The following is a 22,278-nucleotide window of genomic DNA, read 5'->3' on the forward strand; positions in this document are numbered from 1 at the left end:
TTTTAATTATATCCTCTTAAACTTTATATTTGATTTACGGATATCAAAAGATCATCCCGCGTAAAAATAAAAAGGTAGATATCACTATTTTTTTTCAATATTGCCACAACCTCCGATGCATTATACTGTACTACTAGTTGAGATTTTGCCAGGTGAAATCATCGATCGTAGAAATAATAACACGTCTGTGTTAAGGAGGAGTGTCTCTAAACAAATCCAGGTGAGTCGTTTCTAAAAATGCAATAGTTTTAAAAAGAGAAGAATAGGAAATGAGGCAGATTTGACCTTATACAGAGTCGCTACAGGAACGCTCGATTCCCATAATGCACCGCTTCGACAGAGTCGGGAGAAAAGGGGGAGTTTACTATTTTGTCTATATAGAAGATCTTTGGTATTGAGCCATAATTATAATAAAAGCTAACACAAGTTACAGATTTCGTTTTAATATTTGTAAAATACCGCATATTTGTAATAATTGTTGTATTGATTTACCCCCGTTTCAATTATTAACTACCCCCTTGTAATACAAAATAAGTAGATAATCAACAGCAAACTGGGAAAGACCAAATGTAACAAAAAGGGGACAATTTAAATATAAATAAGTAATACGTGCTTAGAAATCAATTATTTTATATTATTACCTAAATGGTAATCTAGATTATTGCCAAGGAACACTGTTAAATAAAACTTATCTTTTTATTTTAAGGATTACATGTTACCCTTTCTCTTCTGTCTGTTGCTCCAGTGGTGCGGTCTATTTTGACTGGAAACGAGCGCGATCTGGGACTGGAAAGTGGGAGGAAGTCTGGTAATATTACATAGATTTTACTTTTTGACTGTTTATTTGTTTATTTGTTTTCTGACACGTTTGAAGTAGATATCTGGCACTCAGCAAACAATTATTACTGTTTACTATGCAAATGATAAAAGAATGCCTGAAACTTTCAGTAGTGTTGTTAAGAACATAAGAAAGTTTACAAACGAGAGGAGGCCATTCAGCCCATCTTGCTCGTTTGGTTGTGAGAAGCTTAAGTTATTGATCCCAGAATCTCATCAAGCAGCTTTTTGAAGGATCCCCGGGTGTCAGCTTCAACATTACTGGGGAGTTGGTTCCAGACCCTCACAATTCTCTACGTGTACGTGAGAGAAAGCAATTTGTTACTTGTCGTTAAAGGCAATACATCATTTTTGTAAAATGTTGTTGATATAACGTAAACATCTTATATGTTTTAGGTAGTGTAAGCAGATTGGAACGTCAACAGTGTCTGTTGCGCGGAAGGCTTTTAAGTTATATTTCCTGCATAATTAGAGCTGCAGGTAGAACTGTCTACTTTTGTCTACCTCACTTTTGTGGTCTTTAGTTTTGATATGACATATATGAACTGTGCAAACAGTTGAATGTTTTTTTTGACTGTTCCTCGAGACAAACTAATTCTATTTTTAACATGCCCTTTGGACACTGGGAAGACAGCAGCCATTAAAACGGTGGTGTTGTGTGTTTTTATACTGTTTGATGTCTAAAAAGTGCATTTCCTTTGTAATGCTACAGTAAACCACGCCAATGAATAGCGTAAATAATCACATGGACAAAATACAACGAACCGCTGATGCATGTGCATATCACAAAGTAATGCAAAATTCAGCGGGGTGCAAAATTCGGCTCTACAAGAAATTGTTACTTTCAAAACATTGGGTGCTGTTTTTTTTTTTTTTCATTGACCACATGGACACTATTTTCAACACAAGTAAGACTTCAGTGTGCTATTCCAGTAAGCCTTATAAAACTCATAGTCTTCATCAGTCCATATTACAATTAGAATTCCCAATTACATGGAGTGGGAGATTGTCATAACCAAAAAGATAATGTTTTGTGACCACATGAATTCATCGTGGTAGCTTTCAATTCTAGTTTCCAGAACTTCCAACCCTTTTCCTGGATAGTGCTCTTTCAGCATGCACTTTGACCAACTGCACTGCACTGTGCTGAAACTGCATTTTCCCATTTCCCATCGATACCATTCTACATGAGTTTTGAACTATTGCATGCCAGCAACCATAGGGATGGAATGGCCCTAAATGGTCCATAGACTACTTGAAGACTTTGCCTGCTGTACTGTTGGATTTTGCCTTACATTCCCAGTTAAATATCTCTGTTTTTACAATGTCTGTCATTTGTGTTTGCATCCACTCCAGGATTTTGAAGACTTGTCTCTGGATGTCTGCCCGGATGTCTGTGTGTCCGGACCCTGCCTCTGTTCCCTCGCTGGCCAGGGGAGATGGCCTGCATGAGCAAGGTGGGGAGCCTCTCCCTGCTCTCAACCCTGGCTCTTACATCTTCTCATGCAAAGTTTGGGTCCCTACTAAGCTGGACATGCTCATTTGCAATTAATGTATCTTGGCTTGTAAAATGGCTGCTAGTTATTTTACAGGAAAAAATTTCTAAACAAAAATTACAGTTTCTGAGTTTCTCTATTTGTTAACTTACGGTTGCCAGAGTACAGAGAGTGCAGAAATGAAAGTTGCATCCCTTATGTTTTTTCATATTTCTAGGAACAAACCCAGTCTGTCTAATGATGAATGATTGACAATCCAGAGGTTGAAAAGGAACATACCTCTAGTTAGTAATCCTAGTAAATAACGATCTAATCAAGGACAACAGAGAGTTATAGAGATCACACATAAGGTATTAAACAAGAAATTCAAAAGAAAATATTGATACTCCTTTGGTGGGTATAATACAGTACAGGAGAGATGTCTCGCAGTACTACTCACAGGATTCTACTAGGCTAAAACATGTTTGTTCAGCAGCCTTGGTTTGGATCACCTTTCCTTCTCCCCTGCTGGGGATGCATATCCAAGCCGGGGGATAGTTCAGGCTGGTGTGTGTGTACATACGTCACACTTTAGAGTTTTAATGACTGAGACTGGTCTCTACTCCCACAGTGTTGACATCTTTACCCATGTGTCAGATGAGTGAAGATGACCTTTCCCAGAATCCTCAGTTCTCCAAACTGCTGTCTGCACTCTGTCAACACATGGATGAAACCGGACTGACCATACAACTGAAGAAAAAACTACAGAAGGTAAGAGCTGTACACGAGCAGAACAGGTTGAAACGACAGAGTGATGCCCTGTGGTGCAAGTACACGAGAGGATGTTCCCAAACACCTGCTGGAATAGTTACTGTATGTGATGAAACTGCATGGGGATTGGTTTCAGCGATGCCAGAAACTATAAATGTAGGTAAGCGAAAGAATGCTATTTCTTATTTATTGTTTTGTATCAGGTCACAGGAAGACATTACAAATAAAACAATACCATCCAAACCAATACAATGTAGATGGACAAATAAGGACTGTTAAAATGATGAAAAGCTTGATCCTTATCATGACAAGGTGATTTCTGGTTTGAATTGATTTTGTTTCTAGTGTTTTAAAAAAAAAAAAAAACATGACGTTAATGATAATTACACTGAACAAAAATATAAACGCAAACATGTAAAGTGTTGGTCCCATGTTTCGTGAGCTGAAATAAAAGATCCCAGAAATTTTCCATACGCACAAAAAGCTTATTTCTCTCAAATTTTGTGCACAAATTTGTTCACATCCCTGTTAGTGAGCATTTCTCCTTTGCCAAGATAATCCATCCACCTGACAGGTGTGGCATATCAAGAAGCTGATTAAACAGCATGATCATTACACAGGTGCACCTTGTGCTGGGGACAATAAAAGGCCACTAAAAAATGTGCAGTTTTGTCACACAACACAATGCCACAGATGTCTCAAGTTTTGAGGGAACGTGCAATTGGCATGCTGACTGCAGGAATGTCCACCAAAGCTGTTGCCAGAGAATTGAATGTTCATTTCTCTGGCAGTACGTCAAACCGGCCTCACAACCGCAGACCACGTGTAACCACGCCAGCCCAGGACCTCCACACCCGGCTTCTTCACCTGCGGTACCGTCTGAGACCAGCCACTCGGACAGCTGATGAAACTGTGGGTTTGCACAACCGAAGAATTTCTGCACAAACTGTCAGAAACCGTCTCAGGGAAGCTCATCTGCGTGCTCGTCGTCCTCACCACGGTCTTGACCTGACTGCAGTTCGGCGTCGTAACCGACTTCAGTGGGCAAATGCTCACCTTCGATGGCCACTGGCACGCTGGAGAAGTGTGCTCTTCACGGATCAATCCCGGTTTCAACTGTACCGGGCAGATGGTAGACAGCGTGTATGGCGTTGTGTGGGCGAGCGGTTTGCTGATGTCAACGTTGTGAACAGAGTGCCCCATGGTGGCGGTGGGGTTATGGTATGGGCAGGCATAAGCTACGGACAACGAACACAATTGCATTTTATCGATGGCAACTTGAATGCACACAGATACCGTGACGAGATCCTGAGGCCCATTGTCGTGCCATTCATCCGCCGCCATCACCTCATGTTTCAGCATGATAATGCACGGCCCCATGTCGCAAGGATCTGTACACAATTCCTGGAAGCTGAAAATGTCCCAGTTCTTCCATGGCCTGCATACTCACCAGACATGTCACCCATTGAGCATGTTTGGGATGCTCTGGATCGACGTGTATGACAGCGTGTTCCTGTTCCTGCCAATATCCAGCAACTTCGCACAGCCATTGAAGAGGAGTGGGACAACATTCCACAGGCCACAATCAACAGCCTGATCAACTCTATGCGAAGGAGATGTGTCGCGCTGCATGAGGCAAATGGTGGTCACACCAGATACTGACTGGTTTTCTGATCCACGCCCCTACCTTTTTTTTTTTTTTTTTTTTAAGGTATCTGTGACCAACAGATGCATATCCGTATTCCCAGTCATGTGAAATCCATAGATTAGGGCCTAATGAATTTATTTCAATTGACTGATTTCCTTATATGAACTGTAACTCAGTAAAATCTTTGAAATTGTTGTATGTTGCGTTTATATTTTTGTTCAGTGTAGCTATTTAAATTATTGAGTGAAATGTTCTATTGGTCTTGAATTTTTTTTTTTAATTGTCCTGGTTGAAAGAAATTTAAACTGAATTTCTTTGCAGGCTGAGCGGGAGGTTCAGTTACAGAAGTTGTCCTGGCTGAGATCAGAGAGTTTGTTTCGTTTAATTCAGGAGATGATTCAAGAATATCACATCAGAAAACAGGATTCACAACTGTTGCACGAGGATTGTAAGGTACAGGAAAAACAAAGGGCTAGGGTTCTGAAGCCATCCCAGTTTTCTCGCAGGAACTTCGTAAAACATCTACTGACTGCTTGTGTGGCTTCTTTCTGTCCATGTTTATTGTCTACACTAGTAGTGGTGCTATAATATAATATTCACTTTTATGACTAGCCAGGAAAACAGGCTAAAACCTTTTCATAGAAGTTCACTGTAAAGAAAGAACCAATCAGCATTTATTCAAGCCCTCAAACTGCCAGGGCCAATCAAGAGGGGAATTTTATAGAAGGTTTTAGCCCAGAATCTGGGCGACTTTGTAACTTGACGAGGGGGGTGGACACAGTTTTCTTCTTTATTTTTTTTGGGTGTGTTTGGTACCCCCGTATAATTTATTTTGGCAGCTGCCGGTTTAATTTGAGACTAAATGTTACACGAAGGTCACAGATAACCTGTACAACATGTAGCACTTTTCTCACGTGTGTGACGTGTGCGTGAAAAAATCACTCGAATAGTACACATGGCTATTTAGATTGTCATCTGAAAGTCAGTTTTTTTTTTTAAGTTAGTTATGCGAAGCTTCATGTTATTTCAGCCTCAGGTTTAAAAACTTATTAATTATTGGAAACAAAGAATTAATTGTTTTACACTGGATAAAAATAATGAATCTCTCTTTTTATGTCTTTTTTAGTTATATGAGACTCTTGAACAGTGCTTACTGGTGACACAGTGCGTGAGGGAACTGGATCCCAGTTCAACCACAGCGGAAGACAAACCACAGCTTCTGGGCCTCAGCAAGCAGAATGTTCTCAATCGCATGCCACCTGATCAGGTAGGGACACAAACAAAATTTTAAAAAAATTGTGATTTTTTGAACAAGAACCACAAATCATGTTTACTTTCTTTTTTTTAAATCCATAACTTCAAACACTGATGTAAAATGTTTACGTATTGTTTTAATAACTAGTAAGTTTTACCCGAAGAGAGAACGTTGTCAAATATTTTGCTGATGTGTAAATTTAATTGCCACTGAGCAATTAAAGTTTGCTTGCAAAGTGGCTAACTGGTATTATAATAATTACTCTGTACTGTATATTGAAAAATCAAGTTATTTTTTTGTGAACAGGATGCCAAGCGAATGAGGCAACGATTGGTGAGAGAGTTTGAAGACAGGTTGAAGAGGAAATGTTTTACCATCCTCTCATACTACCAGCCAGACTGGGGTAATTGCACCATTTGTGCAGTAATAAGAAGAATACAACTTTTATATAGCCCCTTTTATCACTAGTGATCTGAAAGCACTTTACAATAAAAACATTAAATGAGGGCAGCAGTGTGGAGTAGTGGTTAGGGCTCTGGACTCTTGACCGGAGGGTCGTGGGTTCAGTCCCAGCTGGGGGACACTGCTGCTGTACCCTTGAGCAAGGTACTTTACCTAGATTGTTCCAGTAAAAACCCAACTGTATAAATGGGTAATTGTATGTAAAAATAATGTGATATCTTGTAACAATTGTAAGTCGCCCTGTATAAGGGCGTCTGCTAAGAAATAAATAATAATAATAATAATAATAATAATAATAATAATAATAATAAATGAATAAAACAATTGGATCCATCAAAACCCAAAAGCCCAATCTCACCCTGGCCAGTCATCATAACCCCATCCCGAGACACCGAAGCCACAAGGCTAGACCGGTGGTGTGGTGGGAAATAAAAAAGTGGGTACACGCCCCTGTTTGGTGGAGTTGAACATATAAACATGAACACATATATTATAATTGGCTCTCAGCCTACCAGAGCCCCCCTATACAGTTATTTCCCTCTCAGGTGCTGTTCATGTATGAACAGTCACAGACCCAACGGCGCGCTTCACATGAACAGTTCTGTGAGTGTCCTTTCACGGGCTAGGATGAAGGCTACTAGCACTGCCCTGCAGGTCCAGTGTGCATAACAACAGAACATAAACAACCAATCACAGAACACACACACAAACAGAACACACAGTCCAGTGGCCACACCCCCTACTCCCATCACAGTTCTGACTGAGAGCTCTCAGCTGCCAGTCTCGTGCACAGCAACACAACACAGACACTCACCGTTAAAATGTATTGTCTTTAACCCAGGATTTGCACATCACAGGATAGTAGAAGTGAGTAAACTCTGTATCCCTTATATGGAAGTGGGTAAACGCACCAGGGGTCACAAATGGAGATTAGCTAAAGGGGCATTCAGAACATAAAATAGGAGGGACTTTTTTACACAGAAAATTGTGAGGGTCTGGAACCAACTCCCCAGTATTGTTGTTGAAGCTGACACCCTGGGATCCTTCAAGAAGCTGCTTGATGAGATTCTGGGATCAATAAGCTACTAACAACCAAACGAGCAAGATGGGCCGAATGGCCTCCTCTCGTTTGTAAACTTTCTTATGTTCTTATATTGCCCAAATGAAAAGTGTTTTTTTTTCAATTCCAATTCCTTTTTAAAATGAATTCCCAATTCCAATTCCCATTCCCTTTTAAGCAATTCCAAGGCCTAGAGGCCTTGGAATTGGAATTGATAAAAATGGAATGGGAATTGGAATTGATTTTGAAATGGAATTGGAATTGGAATTGATTTTGAAATGGAATTGGAATTGGAATTGATTTTGAAATGGAATTGGAATTGGAATTGATTTTGAAATGGAATTGGAATTGGAATTGGCCCCATACCTGATTGCAAGCTTGAATGTCTGAAAAGGAACTATGTGTTCACAGGATGTGTTCTTGTTCAATCATACACACGTGTTTGTTTTGATACTCTAGTAAAAATAGTGTGGAACCACTAACACACGTTCACCTTGAGAACCACATCTTTGTTCCAATGAAGTTGTGCTCGTTTATCTTTCCACCACCAGAGGGAGAAAGCGAGGGTCTGAAGACCTTGAAGCTCTCAAGACTGCCAGAGAGCCTGGAGAATGAGAGCAAGAGACTAGAGAGCCAGCGAGCAAAAGAAAGAGAGAGTGCCATTCTGCTGCACAGGCAGACTCACTGCTACCTCAGTGTGAGCTCCAGCTGGTTGTATAGAGTCTTAAAGGAGTTACATTTTCATACTTGTTATTAGCTTTAGTTTTATATTATTACTAGCCACCCTTTTATTGTGCTAAGAATCTTTTGTAAATATTTCAGATGCAGCGTTGTAGACAAACAGCTGCATCTTGATACCCATGCTTTAAGTGACATGGTCTGATTGCAGCTAGAGAGTTTAAGCTACACATGAAGTGATTTGGTACCAGGAAGTTACTGCAACTTGTCATCTGTTGTGTTGTCTTTGAAATATCTGCATATTCCAAATGAAAGTTGTCCAGTTGTACACTACAGTATATATTCACTGCATTGTTTCATAGTTTAGCCTTCAGTGCACTCTGCTTTGTCAGAAGGTGGTGAGATGGTTTTGGGCAGAGTTGATTGTAAATTATGTGATGGTATTGAGGAGATTTCCTGTATCTCCATTTACGATTGTATTTGTAAGAACGTGTAAGGTTGTGATGTAGATTTCTTACCATCCCTGTATCTCTCTCCCTGCAGGAGCTACTGGGCTGTATACAGATCTTGCAGTCGCTCATCCTGGATCACCGACTGAGGGCTCAGAATGATCTTGATCGAAAGAAAACCGAGTACATGGAGGCCAAGTGTCAAATCATCATTCTGAAGATCAGGTCAGACAGCCATAAGACTGCTCTTTCCATCAAAATACATATTATTGGCAAATTACCTTGGGAGCGATGTGTACAGGCTCTTAATTGCATACCAACCATGGCTAACTCTTTCCTTTTTTCTGCAGGATGGAGATGTTGCAGGTTCAGTTAGACACCTACACACCCAAGAAGATAGCTGTGCATCGCACAATCAGGTTAGTGAGAGAGGATAGTTCCAGTATTGTTCTTGTGCAAGTAAGCAAAAACTCACTAGAATATGTATGAACCTGCATAGCAACCTACACCACAATTTTCTTGCCTCATGCTGTAATTAGTATGTTTTTTAAGTCGGTCAGTTGTGAGTTAAGAGTGAGTTAAAAGTGGTTGATCCACTTTTCAAATACATGACACCATACCAATTTTCATAGGTGGAGTACAATGGACCTTACAATGTAGTAATGTAATTCCTGAGTCAATGAGGGAGTTTATTGACTCAGGAGTATTGAGAGCGGGGTGAAGCCTCCATGTGAAGTGTTTCAGCATCAGTAAGCAGTGGTTTTAGAGCAGGTGTCGTTAATTAGTGTCTAATAATTGACTAATAACAGAGTGGCTGACCTCCAAAGACAACAGCAGGAGAGAAATGTCTAGTAGTTGTATAATTACTATAGTCTGGTTGTTTTTTTCCTTGTTTCTTCCTTTGCCAACAGTTGCAATGCTTGAACCTCTCTCTGTCCCTCTCTTTCAGGGACACTCTGGAATCAGCCCTGAAGTCAGAGCAAGTTGAGCGGCAGTCCTCTCAAAGAATGTTGTCGTCATTTGAGATTTTGGGGCAGGACTTTGAAGCAGTGGTGAAGGAATACTCCCGTCTCCAACAGGAAATAAAGAACAAAAAGTGGGCCCTGCAGGAATTCTCCCAGTACAACCACTGAACTGGCACCAGTGCCAGACAGATACCTCCCTCCTCTATACACCACAGATATAGTCCTCTAGTTAGCGGCTATTAAAGAATAATCCACTCCAGAATGGACATATAACCTCACCAGTGGAAAGTGCCGCCATTCATTTTGAGCCTTTTTCAGGAATATGGTTTAACAAAATAAACAAAAGTGATATGGAATATGGATTTTTAGGCTTTCCACTTGTGGATGTATTTATAAATGATCACTAATATTAAAAAGAACCAACCTGTGTGACATGGGTGACACCTCACTTACTGTATACTGTACCATGTGGAGGCTGCTGCTGCAAAGTTCAATCTGAAAATAATAATCAACACTGGTGTTATTTCTTATGTATAATAAAACTTGTTAATAAAATTGAATGTGTCATTTTCATTACCAGCAATGTGTGTGTGTGTAATGTTATATAGATAGATAGATAGATAGATAGATAGATAGATACAGTGCCTTGCAAAAGTATTCAGACCCCTGACCAATTCTCTCATATTACTGAATTACAAATGATACATTGAAATTTCGTTCTGTTTGATATTTTATTTTCAAACACTGAAACTCAAAATCAATTATTGTAAGGTGACATTGGTTTTATGTTGGGAAATATTTTTAAGAAAAATAAAAAACTGAAATATCTTGCTTGCATAAGTATTAAACCCCTGTGCTGTGGAAGCTCCCAGTTTACACCTCGTTGCCCTAACGAGGACACAATTACCTTACCATTGGCCTCCATCTCTGAAGCATTAAAGTTGCTGTCACATTTTCTGGATAAAAACCCCAATGTTGAAGGATCATTGGTCAGGCTGTGAATCTGAAGGAAAATGAAGACCAAAGAGCATTCTACAGAAGTTAGAGATAAAGTAATACAAATGCATAGATTAGGGAAAGGGTACAAAATAATATCCAAGTGTTTGGATATCCCGGTGAGCACAGTTGGATCAATAATCAGGAAGTGGAAGCTGCATCACACCACCCAGGCACTGCCAAGAAAAGGCCGTCCCTCAAAACTCAGCGCTCAGACAAGGAGGAGACTTGTGAGAGAAGCCACAGAGAGGCCAACAATCACTTTGAAGGAGCTACAGAGTTCAGTGGCTGGGAGTGGAGTAATGGTGCACCAGTCAACCATATCAAGAGCTCTGCATAATACTGGCCCGTATGGGAGGGTGGCAAGAAAGAAGCCGTTACTCAAAAAGTACCATCTGAAAGCACGTCTCGAGTTTGCCAGAAAGCATAAGAGTGACCCAGCTGCGATGTGGGAAAAGCTTTTGTGGTCAGATGAGACCAAGATAGAGCTTTTTGGCCAAAACTCAAAGCGCTATGTGTAGCGCAAACCTAACACTGCCCATGCCTCAAGACACACCATCCCTACAGTGAAGTATGGTGGTGGCAGCATCATGCTGTGGGGATGCTTCTCATCAGCAGGGACTGGGCATCTTGTTAAAATTGAAGGAAGAATGGATGGAGCAAAATACAGGGAAATACTGCAAGAGAACCTACTTCAGTCCGCTAAAAAACTGAAGCTTGGGAGGAAATTCACCTTTCAGCAGGACAATGATCCCAAGCACAAGGCTAAAGCAACATTGGCGTGGCTCAAGAACAAAAAGGTGAATGTCCTACAGTGGCCCAGTCAAAGTCCTGATCTCAATCCCATTGAGAATCTGTGGCACTATTTGAAAATTGCGGTCCACAAGTGTCCAACCAACCTGAACAACCTGGCACAAATCTGCCAAGAAGAATGGGCCAAAATCACTCCGACACTGTGTGCAAAGCTGGTACATACTTACCCCAAAAGACTTAAAGCTGTTATTGCAGCGAAAGGTGGCTCTACCAAATATTAATGTGTGGGGGTTGAATACTTATGCAAGCAAGATATTTCAGTTTTTTATTTTTCTTAAAAATATTTCCCAACATAAAACCAATGTCACCTTACAATAATTGATTTTGAGTTCCAGTGTTTTAAAATAAATATCAAACAGAACGAAATTTCAATGTACCATTTGTAATTCAGTAATATGAGAGAATTGGTCAGGGGTCTGAATACTTTTGCAAGGCACTGATATATATATATATATATATATATTATATATATATATATATATATATATATATTTTAGCTCAAAGAGCCAGCTGCCCAACGTTTCGATATGTTGTACATATCTTTCTCAAGGGAGCCTGTGTTTGAATCCAAACATTGGAGGTATTTATAGGTTTTTGACGGCATGACAACTACTTGTTATTGTTTACATTCAAATTCATGATTTATTCTTATATATATATATATATATATATACACACAGTGCCTATAGAAAGTCTACACCCCCTTTCAAAATGTTCACCTTTTGTTGCCTTATAGCCTGGAATTAAAATGCATTAAAATAGTTTTTTTTTTTTTCATTTATCTACACATCCTACCCCACAACTTCCAAGTGAAGAAAATATTCTAGAAATGTGTAGAAAATTAATTAAAAATAAAAACTGAAATAGCTTGGTTGGATAAGTGTCCACCCCCCTTGTAATAGCAATCCTAAATTAGTTCGGGTGTAACCAATCGCCTTCAAAATCACACACCAAGTTAAGTGGCCTCCACCTGTGTTAAATTGTAGTGAGTCACATGATTTCAGGATAAATTCAGCAGTTCCTGTAGGTTCCCTTTGCTGGGTAGTGCATTCCAAAGCAAAGACTCAACCATAAGCACCAAGGCAAAGAACTCCGGGACAAAGTTGTTGAAAGGCACAGATCAGGGGATGGGTATAAAAAAATATCAAAGGCCTTGAATATCCCTTGGAGCCCGGTCAAGACGATTATTAAGAAGTGGAAGGTGTATGGCACCACCAAGACCCTGCCTAGATCAGGCCGTCCCTCCAAACTGGATGACCGAGCAAGGAGGAGACTGATCAGAGAGGCTACCAAGAGGCCAATGGCAACTTTGCAAGAGCTACAGGCTTTTATGGCCAAGACTGGTCAAAGTGTGCATGTGACAACAATATCCCAAGCACGCCACAAATCTGGCCTGTATGGTAGGGTGGCAAGAAGGAAGCCATTACTCAAGAAAGCCCACCTTGAATCCTGTTTGAAGTATGCAAAAAAACACTCAGGAGAGTCTGTAGCCATGTGGCAAAAAGTTTTGTAGTCTGACGAAACTAAAATGGAACATTTTGGCCTAAATGCAAAGCGTTATGTTTGGTGCAAACCCAACACAGCGCATCACCCAAAGAACATCATCCCTACTGTGAAGCATGGTGGTGGCAGCATCATGCTATGGGGATGTTTCTCATCGGTAGGGACTGGGGCACTTGTCAGCATAGAAGGGAAAATGAATGGAGCAAAGTACAAAGAAGTCCATAAGGAAAACCTGCTGCCCTCTGCAAGAAAGCTGAAACGACCCAAAGCACACAGCCAAAGCTACACTGGAGTGGCTAAGGAACTGAGGCTTCCAGTGTGGTCCAATGGTTAAAGAAAAAGGCTTCTAACCAGAAGGTCCCCGGTTCAAATCCCACCTCAGCCAGTGACTCATTGTGTGACCCTGAGCAAGTCACTTAACCTCCTTGTGCTCTGTCTTTCGGGTGAGATGTAATCGTAAGTGACTCTGCAGCTGATGCATAGTTCACACACCCTAGTCTCTGTAAGTCGCCTTGGATAAAGGTGTCTGCTAAATAAACAAATAATAATAATAAGCAACAAAATGTCCTTGAGTAAATGTCCTTGAGTGGCCCAGTCAGAGCCCCGACCTAAATCCAATCAAAAATTTGTGGCATGACTTGAAGATTGGTGTCCATCAACACTCCCCAAGGAACTTCACAGAGCTTGAACAGTTTTGTAAAGAAGAATGGTCAAATATTGCCAAATCTAGGTGTGCAAAGTTGGTAGAGACCTATACCAACAGAATCACAGTTGTAATTGCTGCCAAAGGTGCTTCCACCAAGTATTAAATCAGGGGGTGGAGACTTATCCACTTATTATCTTTCAGTTTTGTATTTTTAATATATCATTTTTTTATATAATATATCAATAAAAACTTTTTTTCCCCTTAACAGTGTGTAGATAAGTGGAAAAAAAAATCATCATTTAAATGCATGAAACTCTGAGGCACTGACAACAAAATGTGAAAAAAGTTCAATGGGGTGTAGACTTTCTATAGGCACTGTATATATACAGACGTGCTCAAATTTGTTGGTACCCCTCCACAAAAAACGAAGAATGCACAATTTTCTCTGAAATAACTTGAAACTGACAAAAGTAATTGGCATCCGCCATTGTTTATTCCATATTTAATAGAAATCAGACTTTGCTTTTGATTTTATATTCAACATAATATTGTAAATAAGAAAACAAATGAAAATGGCATGGACAAAAATGATGGCACCGCTACCTAATATTTTGTTGCACAACCTTTAGAGGCAATCACTGCAATCAAACGTTTTCTGTAGCTCTCAATGAGACTTCTGCACCTGTTAACAGGTAGTTTGGCCCACTCTTCCTGAGCAAACTGCTCCAGCTGTCTCAGGTCTGATGGGTGCCTTCTCCAGACTGCAAGTTTCAGCTCTTTCCATAGATGTTCGATAGGATTCAGATCAGGACTCATAGAAGGCCACTTCAGAATAGTCCAATGTTTTGTTCTTATCCATTCTTGGGTGCTTTTAGCTGTGTGTTTTGGGTCATTATCCTGTTGGAGGACCCATGACCTGCGACTGAGACAGAGCTTTCTGACACTGGGCAGTACGTTTCGCTCCAGAATGCCTTGATAGTCTTGAGATTTCATTGTGCCCTGCACAGATTCAAGGCACCCTGTGCCAGGCGCAGCAAAGCAGCCCCAAAACATAACCGAGCCTCCTCCATGTTTCACTGTAGGTATGGTGTTCTTTTCTTTGAAAGCTTCATTTTTTCGTCAGTGAACATAGAGCTGATGTGACTTGCCAAAAAGCTCCAGTTTTGACTCATCTGTCCAAAGGACATTCTCCCAGAAGGATTGTGGCTTGTCAATATGCATTTTAGCAAATTCCAGTCTCGCTTTTTTATGTTTTTCTGTCAAAAGTGGAGTCCTCCTGGGTCTTCTTCCATGGAGCCCACTTTCGCTCAAAAAGCGATGGATGGTGCGATCAGAAACTGGCGTACCTTCACCTTGGAGTTCAGCTTGTATCTCTTTGGCAGTTATCCTTGGTTCTTTTTCTACCATTCGCACTATCCTTCTGTTCACTCTGGGGTCGATTTTCCTCTTGCGGCCGCGCCCAGGGAGGTTGGCTACAGTTCCATGGACCTTAAACTTCTTAATAATATTTGCAACTGTTGTCACAGGAACATCAAGCTGCTTGGAGATGGTCTTGTAGCCTTTACCTTTACCATGCTTGTCTATTATTTTCTTTCTGATCTCCTCAGACAACTCTCTCCTTTGCTTTCTCTGGCCCATATTCAGTGTGGTGCACACAATGATACCAAACAGCACAGTGACTACTTTTCTCCATTTAAATAGGCTGAATGACTGATTACAAGATTGGAGACATGTGTGATACTAATTAAAGAAACTAATTAGTTTGAAATATCACTATAATCCAATAATTTATTATCTTTTCTAAGGGGTACCAACAAATGTGTCCAGGCCATTTTAGAATATCTTTGTAGAATAAGCAATAATTCATCTCTTTTCACAGCTTCTTTGCTTTATTCTATGACATACCAAAGGCATGCAAGTATACATGATAAAATAGCTTTTAATTTCATCACCTTTCAGGAGGAATGAAGCATTATTTCAATGAGCTGTAAGGGTACCAACAAATTTGAGCACGTCTGTATATACACACACACACACACAGTGGTTTGCAGAAGTATTCACCCCCTACCTATAATGTCACATTTTGTTAAATTACAAATAATGTATGCATAGTTTTTATTCAAAGCTGTAGTGGTTAAACTGAACACTGTTATATGAGGAGGAGGTTAAATGTCAGCAAAACTTGCAAAGAAAATGTACAAAATGAAATGTACTGGTTGCATAAGTATTCAGCACCTTAAGTCGGTACTTGGTAGAAGCACCTTTTACAGCAGTTTCTGCTATGAGTCTTTTTGGATAGGTCTCTACCAGCTTTACACAATAGAATGGTGACATTTTTGCCCATTCTTCATGGGAAAATTGCTCCAGTTCTGATAAGTTTGTTGGGGATCGTCGATGGACTGCAATCTTCAAGTCTCGCCATAAATGTTCAATTGGATTCAAGTCAAGACTTTGACTGGGCCACTCAAGAACATTAATTCTCTTCTTGTTCAACCACTACAGTGTGGCTTTGGCTTTGGGTTTCAGGTCATTGTCCTGCTGAAATGTGAATTTCCTCCTCAGTTTGAGTCTTGGCTGACTCAAACAGGTTTTCCTCAAGGATTGGCCCATACTTTGCACCATCCATTCTCCCCTCTATCCTGACAAGCTTCCCAGTCCCTGCTGAAGAGAAGCATCCCCATAACATGATGCTGCCACCACCATGCTTGACAGTTGGGTTGGTGTTGACTGGGTGATGTGCAGTGTTGGGATTGCACCAGACGTAACGCTTGGAATTTAGACCGCAAAGTTCCATTTTTGTCTTGTCTAACCACAAAACCTTTTCCCACATGTCTGCAGTATCATCTACATGCTTTTATCCAAACTCCATACGTGTTTTAAGATGAGGCTTTTTGAATAATGGGTTCTTCTTTCCACACGTCTATACAGGCCAGGTTTGTGTAGGGACCGGCTTATTGTTGATGTGTGAACACTGACTCCCATCTCAGACACAGAACTTTGCAGATCTCTCAAGATCATTGTTGGCTTCAGAGTGACATCCTGAACCAGTTTCCTGCTTGCCTGGCTGCTCAGTTTGGGAGGGTGACCTGATCTGGGTAGTGTCTGGGTGGTATGATGCATCTTCCACTTCTTAATGATGGACTTCACTGTGCTGAGAGGGATAATCAGCGTGTGAGTTGCAGCTTGAAAGTCTTTATATACCTGAGGGAAATGACCTACAAGTTAAACCACTTTGAGTACACACAGGCTGAAACCATTTCACTAATTTTGTGACCTTTCAAACAGATCATTTGCACCTGAGCTGATTTAGGGCTGCAGTAGCAAAGGGGTTGAATACTTATGCAAGTGAGATTAATCTGTTTTTCTCTTTAAATCTTACTTATTTATATTCTATATGCATTTTTTAACTTTAACAATGTGGAGTAGTTTGTGTAGATTCTACATGTAAAGTGTAATTTGAAAGCGTAGTGGAGTACGCTCAGGTGCCAACAAAATGTGAAAACTTTGCAGGGGGATGAATACTTTTGCAAGCCTCTGGCGTTTATTTACAATATTTGCCAGCAGACCCGGCGCGTATTTGAGACCAGCGATTATATTAGATCACTAGCTCCATATGCTCCATGCGGTCAAGCCGCTAACACACAATCTTGTAACAATATCGTAACTCCAAAAAAAAAAAAAAAAAGTTAAAAAAGGGAAAGGGGTCTGAGCGCATTGTGCGACACCCAAGATCGGCAACTTTTAGGAAACCGTTCCCCAATTTGTCATGCATGAAATATAGAAATTTCCTCGGGCAACGCCGGGTACTTCAGCGCGTATTGGAGACAGGCCATTATTTGATGCTTCAGCTTTATTTGGATGATTGCCTTTACCTTGTTTTAATTCCCCGTTCCTCTTCAGTTTGTCTGAGATACGAATGTACCAGTTTTACATCATTTTTTTTTAAAAAATGTATTCACATTTTGTTGATCATTAATGAACTTAAATTAATTTCTGTACCGTGGGTGTTGTCGAGTGATTGAAAACGAGACATTTTGTGTTTGAATTGAAAGTGATGGTCTCGGAGTCGAATGGGTCAAAAGTTCGAGTATATTTTCCTCTAGAGGAATTATCACTCTTTGACGTCACTACTGTGGTTTATGCCTTTTTTTCGAATGGCTCAGGATGCAAATATAGCCTTCATCCATATATATATATATATATATATATATATATATATATATATATATATATATATATATATATAATCAAAGTAAATGAAAAAAAAGATGCACTGTCATTGATGTTAGGGATAATTTTCAACATCATGATGCTGTACGTTTGTGATAAGGGAAGTTTTAGGGTATATTTAGTAAGGCTGGGTAATAATAGAAGAGAAGGTAGGAATGTGTTTTTTTTTGTTTGTTTGTTTTTAAATATGCATGCAATAGTTTATAAGGTGAGATACAAAATAAAAAAATCACTATGGAATTAGATCCCATCAAATTCCTCACATTTACTGTGCCCTGCGGAAGCAGTGACCCAGCGCTGCACTCGCGCACACTGCAAACATGGGAAACTTTAGTTTTGCGTGATTACGTGGATATCCAGGAAGCACAGTAGAAAGGGATACGCTTGCTTTTATAGTTGTTTTGAGTCGCTACCATTCTTTTCTATGCAGATTTAGACATTACTATTTAATCTTGAAGGCCAAATGATTACCTCCTAGTGCAGCAAGTAGGATCCAGTAGGGTTCAATATTTTGTTCTCAGATTGCCATTGTAAATAATAACCACAGGTTATAAAAGTGGGCGGGGCAGGGAGCCCCTATCAAACTACCCTGATCATGTAAACAAACGGGACTGTCAATAATTTCTAACACGGTTAGAAGCGCCCACAACTCGTAACTATGGACACATGTATTCAATTATAAGAACATGAATGTAGGACATCTAAAAACATTCCAATGGCACTACTGCCAAGCGGTAAGCAAACTACAAGTGACCTTGTTGCTATTTAGGGTTTGATTAATCTGTGACCGGTGATACGTGGCAAACCAGTGACAGTAACTTGGGGATAAACCGCCTACCCTTCGCTGCCTTGATTGTCTTGTTTTGTCCAGTGTGTGCCTGGTGGTGGTTTGTGAAATTGCTCTGCCGAGCTCTTGATGACGTGTGCCGTTTACATCCAGGTTGATGCAGAATGGCTGACGAGAACAGACAAATCAAACTAGCTGCGGCCAAGAAAAAGGTACATACTTCTTACTTAAATAAACTGTAGACCGTAAAGAACCATGCAGGGGAAGGGACCTTGGTTTTGTTTATCCATAGTATAAACTTGGTAAGGTGTCTTGGACAGAAATCACAAGGACTTCCACGTCTACCGGCTTCTCTCCGGCTGCTGACCGACACTGAAGCGCTGTCTCTGGGTAGCATTATAGCTGGAAAGGCCGGGGTTCGTGTCGGCCCTAGAAGTGAGGTTTAAGCACAATAACCGCTTTATTTAAAAGATAAAATATGTCAGCTTGATATTTAGGCAGAGAAACGACGGGATGTTCATGTTATGACTGCATTTTCTTGTAACTTATGTGCTGTTACACTTTGATGATTTTTTAGGTAGGCCATGCACTGTGTGTTAATTTGGATGCTTATCAAATTAGTGACATTAATTAGCATAGCAGTTATTAATGTTTGTGTTTTTAAATGTATTTAATAGCAAAACGGAGAATGTCGACTCGTTGCATGCTACTCTGCAGCTTTATTGTTTGACGTGTACTGTGGGTGCTATGATTTAATAATGTGACGCGTATTTATTACTTTGTATTCTTTTAAAGATAGTTTTTTTATTTTATTTTATTTAATAACGTAGTGTATGCTTGTAATTTGTTACCAGCCCACGAGCCCAACCCAGCCGGAGCTACGACCAGGAAGAAGTGTTGTGGTTGCGTTGAGTCACGTCAGTTGTGTCACGTCAGTTGTCAACACGGTCATTTTTTCCTGTTAATGTAGTTCTAACGAGTGATAACAATTCACCGAACAAGAGGCAATTATCAAACTGGAATTGTAAATTCACAAACTATATATGAAACAATATGGGATTTATTTATAATATATTGAACTTTACATATACAGTATTTTTCATAGTGCACTGTTAATTTCTCGGTTTTTCTGTGTGGGTTAACAGCCTAAAATGGGATATTTCACCTATAAATAAAATGGATAGAATTGCACACGGTTGAATCCTGTTTTACCATTATACACAGCTGTAACAATGACTATATTCACACAATGATTGTTTTGAGATTAACCTTTTATGAGGGAGCTCCCCTAAACCCCTTGTTTAGAAAGATACAGGGTATTAATGCTTGTGCCAGAGTAGCAGTCTGCTGTGTGGGTGTGTGCATTGGCTGCTGAGTGACTGGCAGGAGATAGAGATGGAGATTGAGGTTGAAGTTGATATGCCCCAGCAGGCGAACAGGATTTATTTACATATCAACACACTGAACAGCTCACGTGACAACACCAGCAGTGGTTGCAACAGGTAGTGGACAAAAAAATGGAAACACCAATGTAAAGTCACTTAATAGGGCGTTGGGCCACTATGGTATCCCGATCTGTGGAGTTCTCTGCGGACCGTTTTTGATGAAACTGGCTGCTTGCGCCCCAGGTTAAAATTTGGAGTCAATTGATCTGCGGTTGCTCGTCTGTTTTGCCTTGCACGTTGAATTAATGCACGGATGTCACGATCCTGGAGTATGCGCTTCCGTCCACTGTTGCCCTTTGCTGATGATGTCTTTCCCTTGGAGTTCCATGCCGACATCACCTTAGATATCGTTGCTCATGAAACATCAGCATGTTGAGCTGTCTTGGTCACTGAAGCTCCTGCCAAATGCACCCCAACAATCACCCATCTTTCAAAGTCACTGTCTCCTCTTGCAGCCATGCTAGCCATAATTATAGGCAACCAAGCCTGTCCAGCATTTTTATACATGACCCTAAGCATGCTGGGATGTTATTTGCTTAATTAACGCATGAGCCACACCTGTGTGGAAGCCCTTGCTTTCAATATACTTGGTGTCCCTCATTTACCCAGGTGTTTCCATTTTTTTGTCCACTACCTGTACAACACACTTGCACAGCTGAGCTGAGCCCTCACGGTAGGGCTAGTTTAACACTTGTCATTTTGTCGAGCTGAGCAGATCTGGAACTGTGAAACTCTAGCCTCGCAAGATATCTGGTAGGTGTTGAGCAAGGCTGGGGGCGAGGTTAACTTGTACTGTCCGAAATGATAAAGTCTACCATAAGATTTCACAGGATTTGAGAAATATGGGACTAAAGTGCAGCGCTAAACAGTGTTGTGAAAAAATAAAATAAGTAAAAACAGGATTACAAAAAACAAAAGCTCAGAGCAATAAAAGCGGGTCAGACTGCAAAAAAAAATAAAAAATATATAATATAATGGATGCAGTTCTTGGTCACAGACCTGCAATGAGCGCCGATGTGTTGAATTCGGCGACTTGTCTTCTGGAATCGTTGTGCAGTCCCACACGGAATGAAGCAGAGTTTACATATTATAACATTCTTTAAGCTTTGCTGTTTTTTATTATTTTTTTTAAAGTATTTTGCCTTTAAATTGTTTAACGCTGACAGGTATCATTTAACAGACAAAAAAAAACTTAGTGTGTGTTAACTGCAAGATCTGCTGCTGTTTCATCAATTGTATTCCATATATTTTTTCTAACAAATAAAGTGATCAGTAATTGTGCATATTATGTTGTGGTTCTATATAAACCAGTCCTTAACAGAAAAAAAGATACATGTATTGAAATGTGCAAAGTATCTGAAAATCACATTCAATATGGTAATTGCTTTGTAAAAATACCATATATTAACATTGCATGTATAAAAATAAGTTGAATGAATCTGACATCACGTTCCACAGGGCAGCTTCTACTTTGAAAAGCAGTGCGAAGCAGCACACATGAATACCCCCTAGAAAGTGTCCTGAGGGCATCAGATGCTTCTTAATGGTTAGGTATTGGGTTTGAGGTTCGGTTTTAGGGCAAGGTTTGCTTAAGATTAGGGTTAGGGTTGGGGTTGGGTTAGGGACAGGGTGGCTTGATTTCGTAGAGTTGCCGAGCTCTGGAAGTGAAAGGTGGGAGTAAATGGCAAATGCCCTCGAATCATCTGATGCCCTCAGGACACTTTCTAGGGGATATTCCTTTACGCTGCTAGTGCGAACACACCCAAGCCGCGCTGGGTGGACTTGGCTTGGTTCCGGCTTGGCTTGGCTCGCGTGTGCAAGTGTGAAAAGGCTAACCGTGTACGAAAACTTTGGTGGGATCTGCGATCTCTGAACTAGAAGGTTCTTCGATACTAATTTGCATAATTTACTGGGGAACATCACCATAGCTGCTACTAGTTTTATATTTGATTGAAAATCCTATTATTTTTACAGGTAAGCTATATAAATGGCATAAAACATTAAGGCTGGGGTGATGCCTAATTTTTCACTATTGATATATTGTTCTACAAAAAGCAGATGCATCGACGTTATTGAAAGGTTAAAAAAGCAAAGTAATACATGTGGAGCTGTGGATTAGTAATACATGTGGAGCTGTGGATTACTGTGTAACATTGCTAGTTATGCTTTAAAACTAGAAGGACCGGAGATACACCCTAGAAGCCCCGCAGCAGTCTCTCTGACGGCTGTATTCAAAACACTGTAAATTAGTATAACGA

At 40.2% G+C, this 22,278-nt stretch overlaps 2 protein-coding genes across 7 annotated transcripts in view; both read left to right on the forward strand.

Moving 5' to 3' along the window:
- Window positions 1-301: 301 nt before the first annotated feature.
- LOC117396768 (HAUS augmin-like complex subunit 4) lies at window positions 302-10,176 on the forward strand. Of its 3 annotated transcripts, none has more exons than XM_059005514.1 (11): window positions 302-391; window positions 746-808; window positions 2,194-2,294; window positions 2,944-3,083; window positions 5,053-5,184; window positions 5,858-5,998; window positions 6,293-6,389; window positions 8,060-8,205; window positions 8,730-8,860; window positions 8,986-9,054; window positions 9,585-10,176. In XM_059005514.1, the coding sequence occupies exons 1-11, from the start codon at window positions 324-326 to the stop codon at window positions 9,766-9,768; spliced, it is 1,272 nt and encodes a 423-aa protein (XP_058861497.1). In that variant the 5' UTR covers window positions 302-323; the 3' UTR covers window positions 9,769-10,176. The 3 variants fall into 3 exon arrangements, with proteins under 3 accessions (XP_058861497.1, XP_033850842.3, XP_058861498.1); XM_033994951.3 differs by having other exon boundaries at window positions 309-391; window positions 707-808; XM_059005515.1 differs by lacking the exons at window positions 302-391; window positions 746-808 and adding an exon at window positions 867-1,136.
- An 8,420-nt stretch (window positions 10,177-18,596) lies between these two features.
- Window positions 18,597-22,278, forward strand: part of LOC117964728 (golgin subfamily A member 2-like) — a 79,958-nt gene continuing 76,276 nt past the window's right edge. For 3 of the 4 annotated variants that reach the window (XM_059005379.1, XM_059005381.1, XM_059005380.1), the window contains exon 1: window positions 18,597-18,787. In XM_059005379.1, coding sequence (XP_058861362.1) covers window positions 18,740-18,787 — 48 coding nt within the window. In that variant the 5' untranslated portion in view covers window positions 18,597-18,739. The remainder of the gene's footprint in view (window positions 18,788-22,278) is intronic. The other variant, XM_059005382.1, reaches the window with a different exon arrangement.

This window comes from Acipenser ruthenus, chromosome 31 (assembly GCF_902713425.1).
Source record: "Acipenser ruthenus chromosome 31, fAciRut3.2 maternal haplotype, whole genome shotgun sequence".
NCBI classification, from domain to species: Eukaryota; Metazoa; Chordata; class Actinopteri; order Acipenseriformes; family Acipenseridae; genus Acipenser; species Acipenser ruthenus.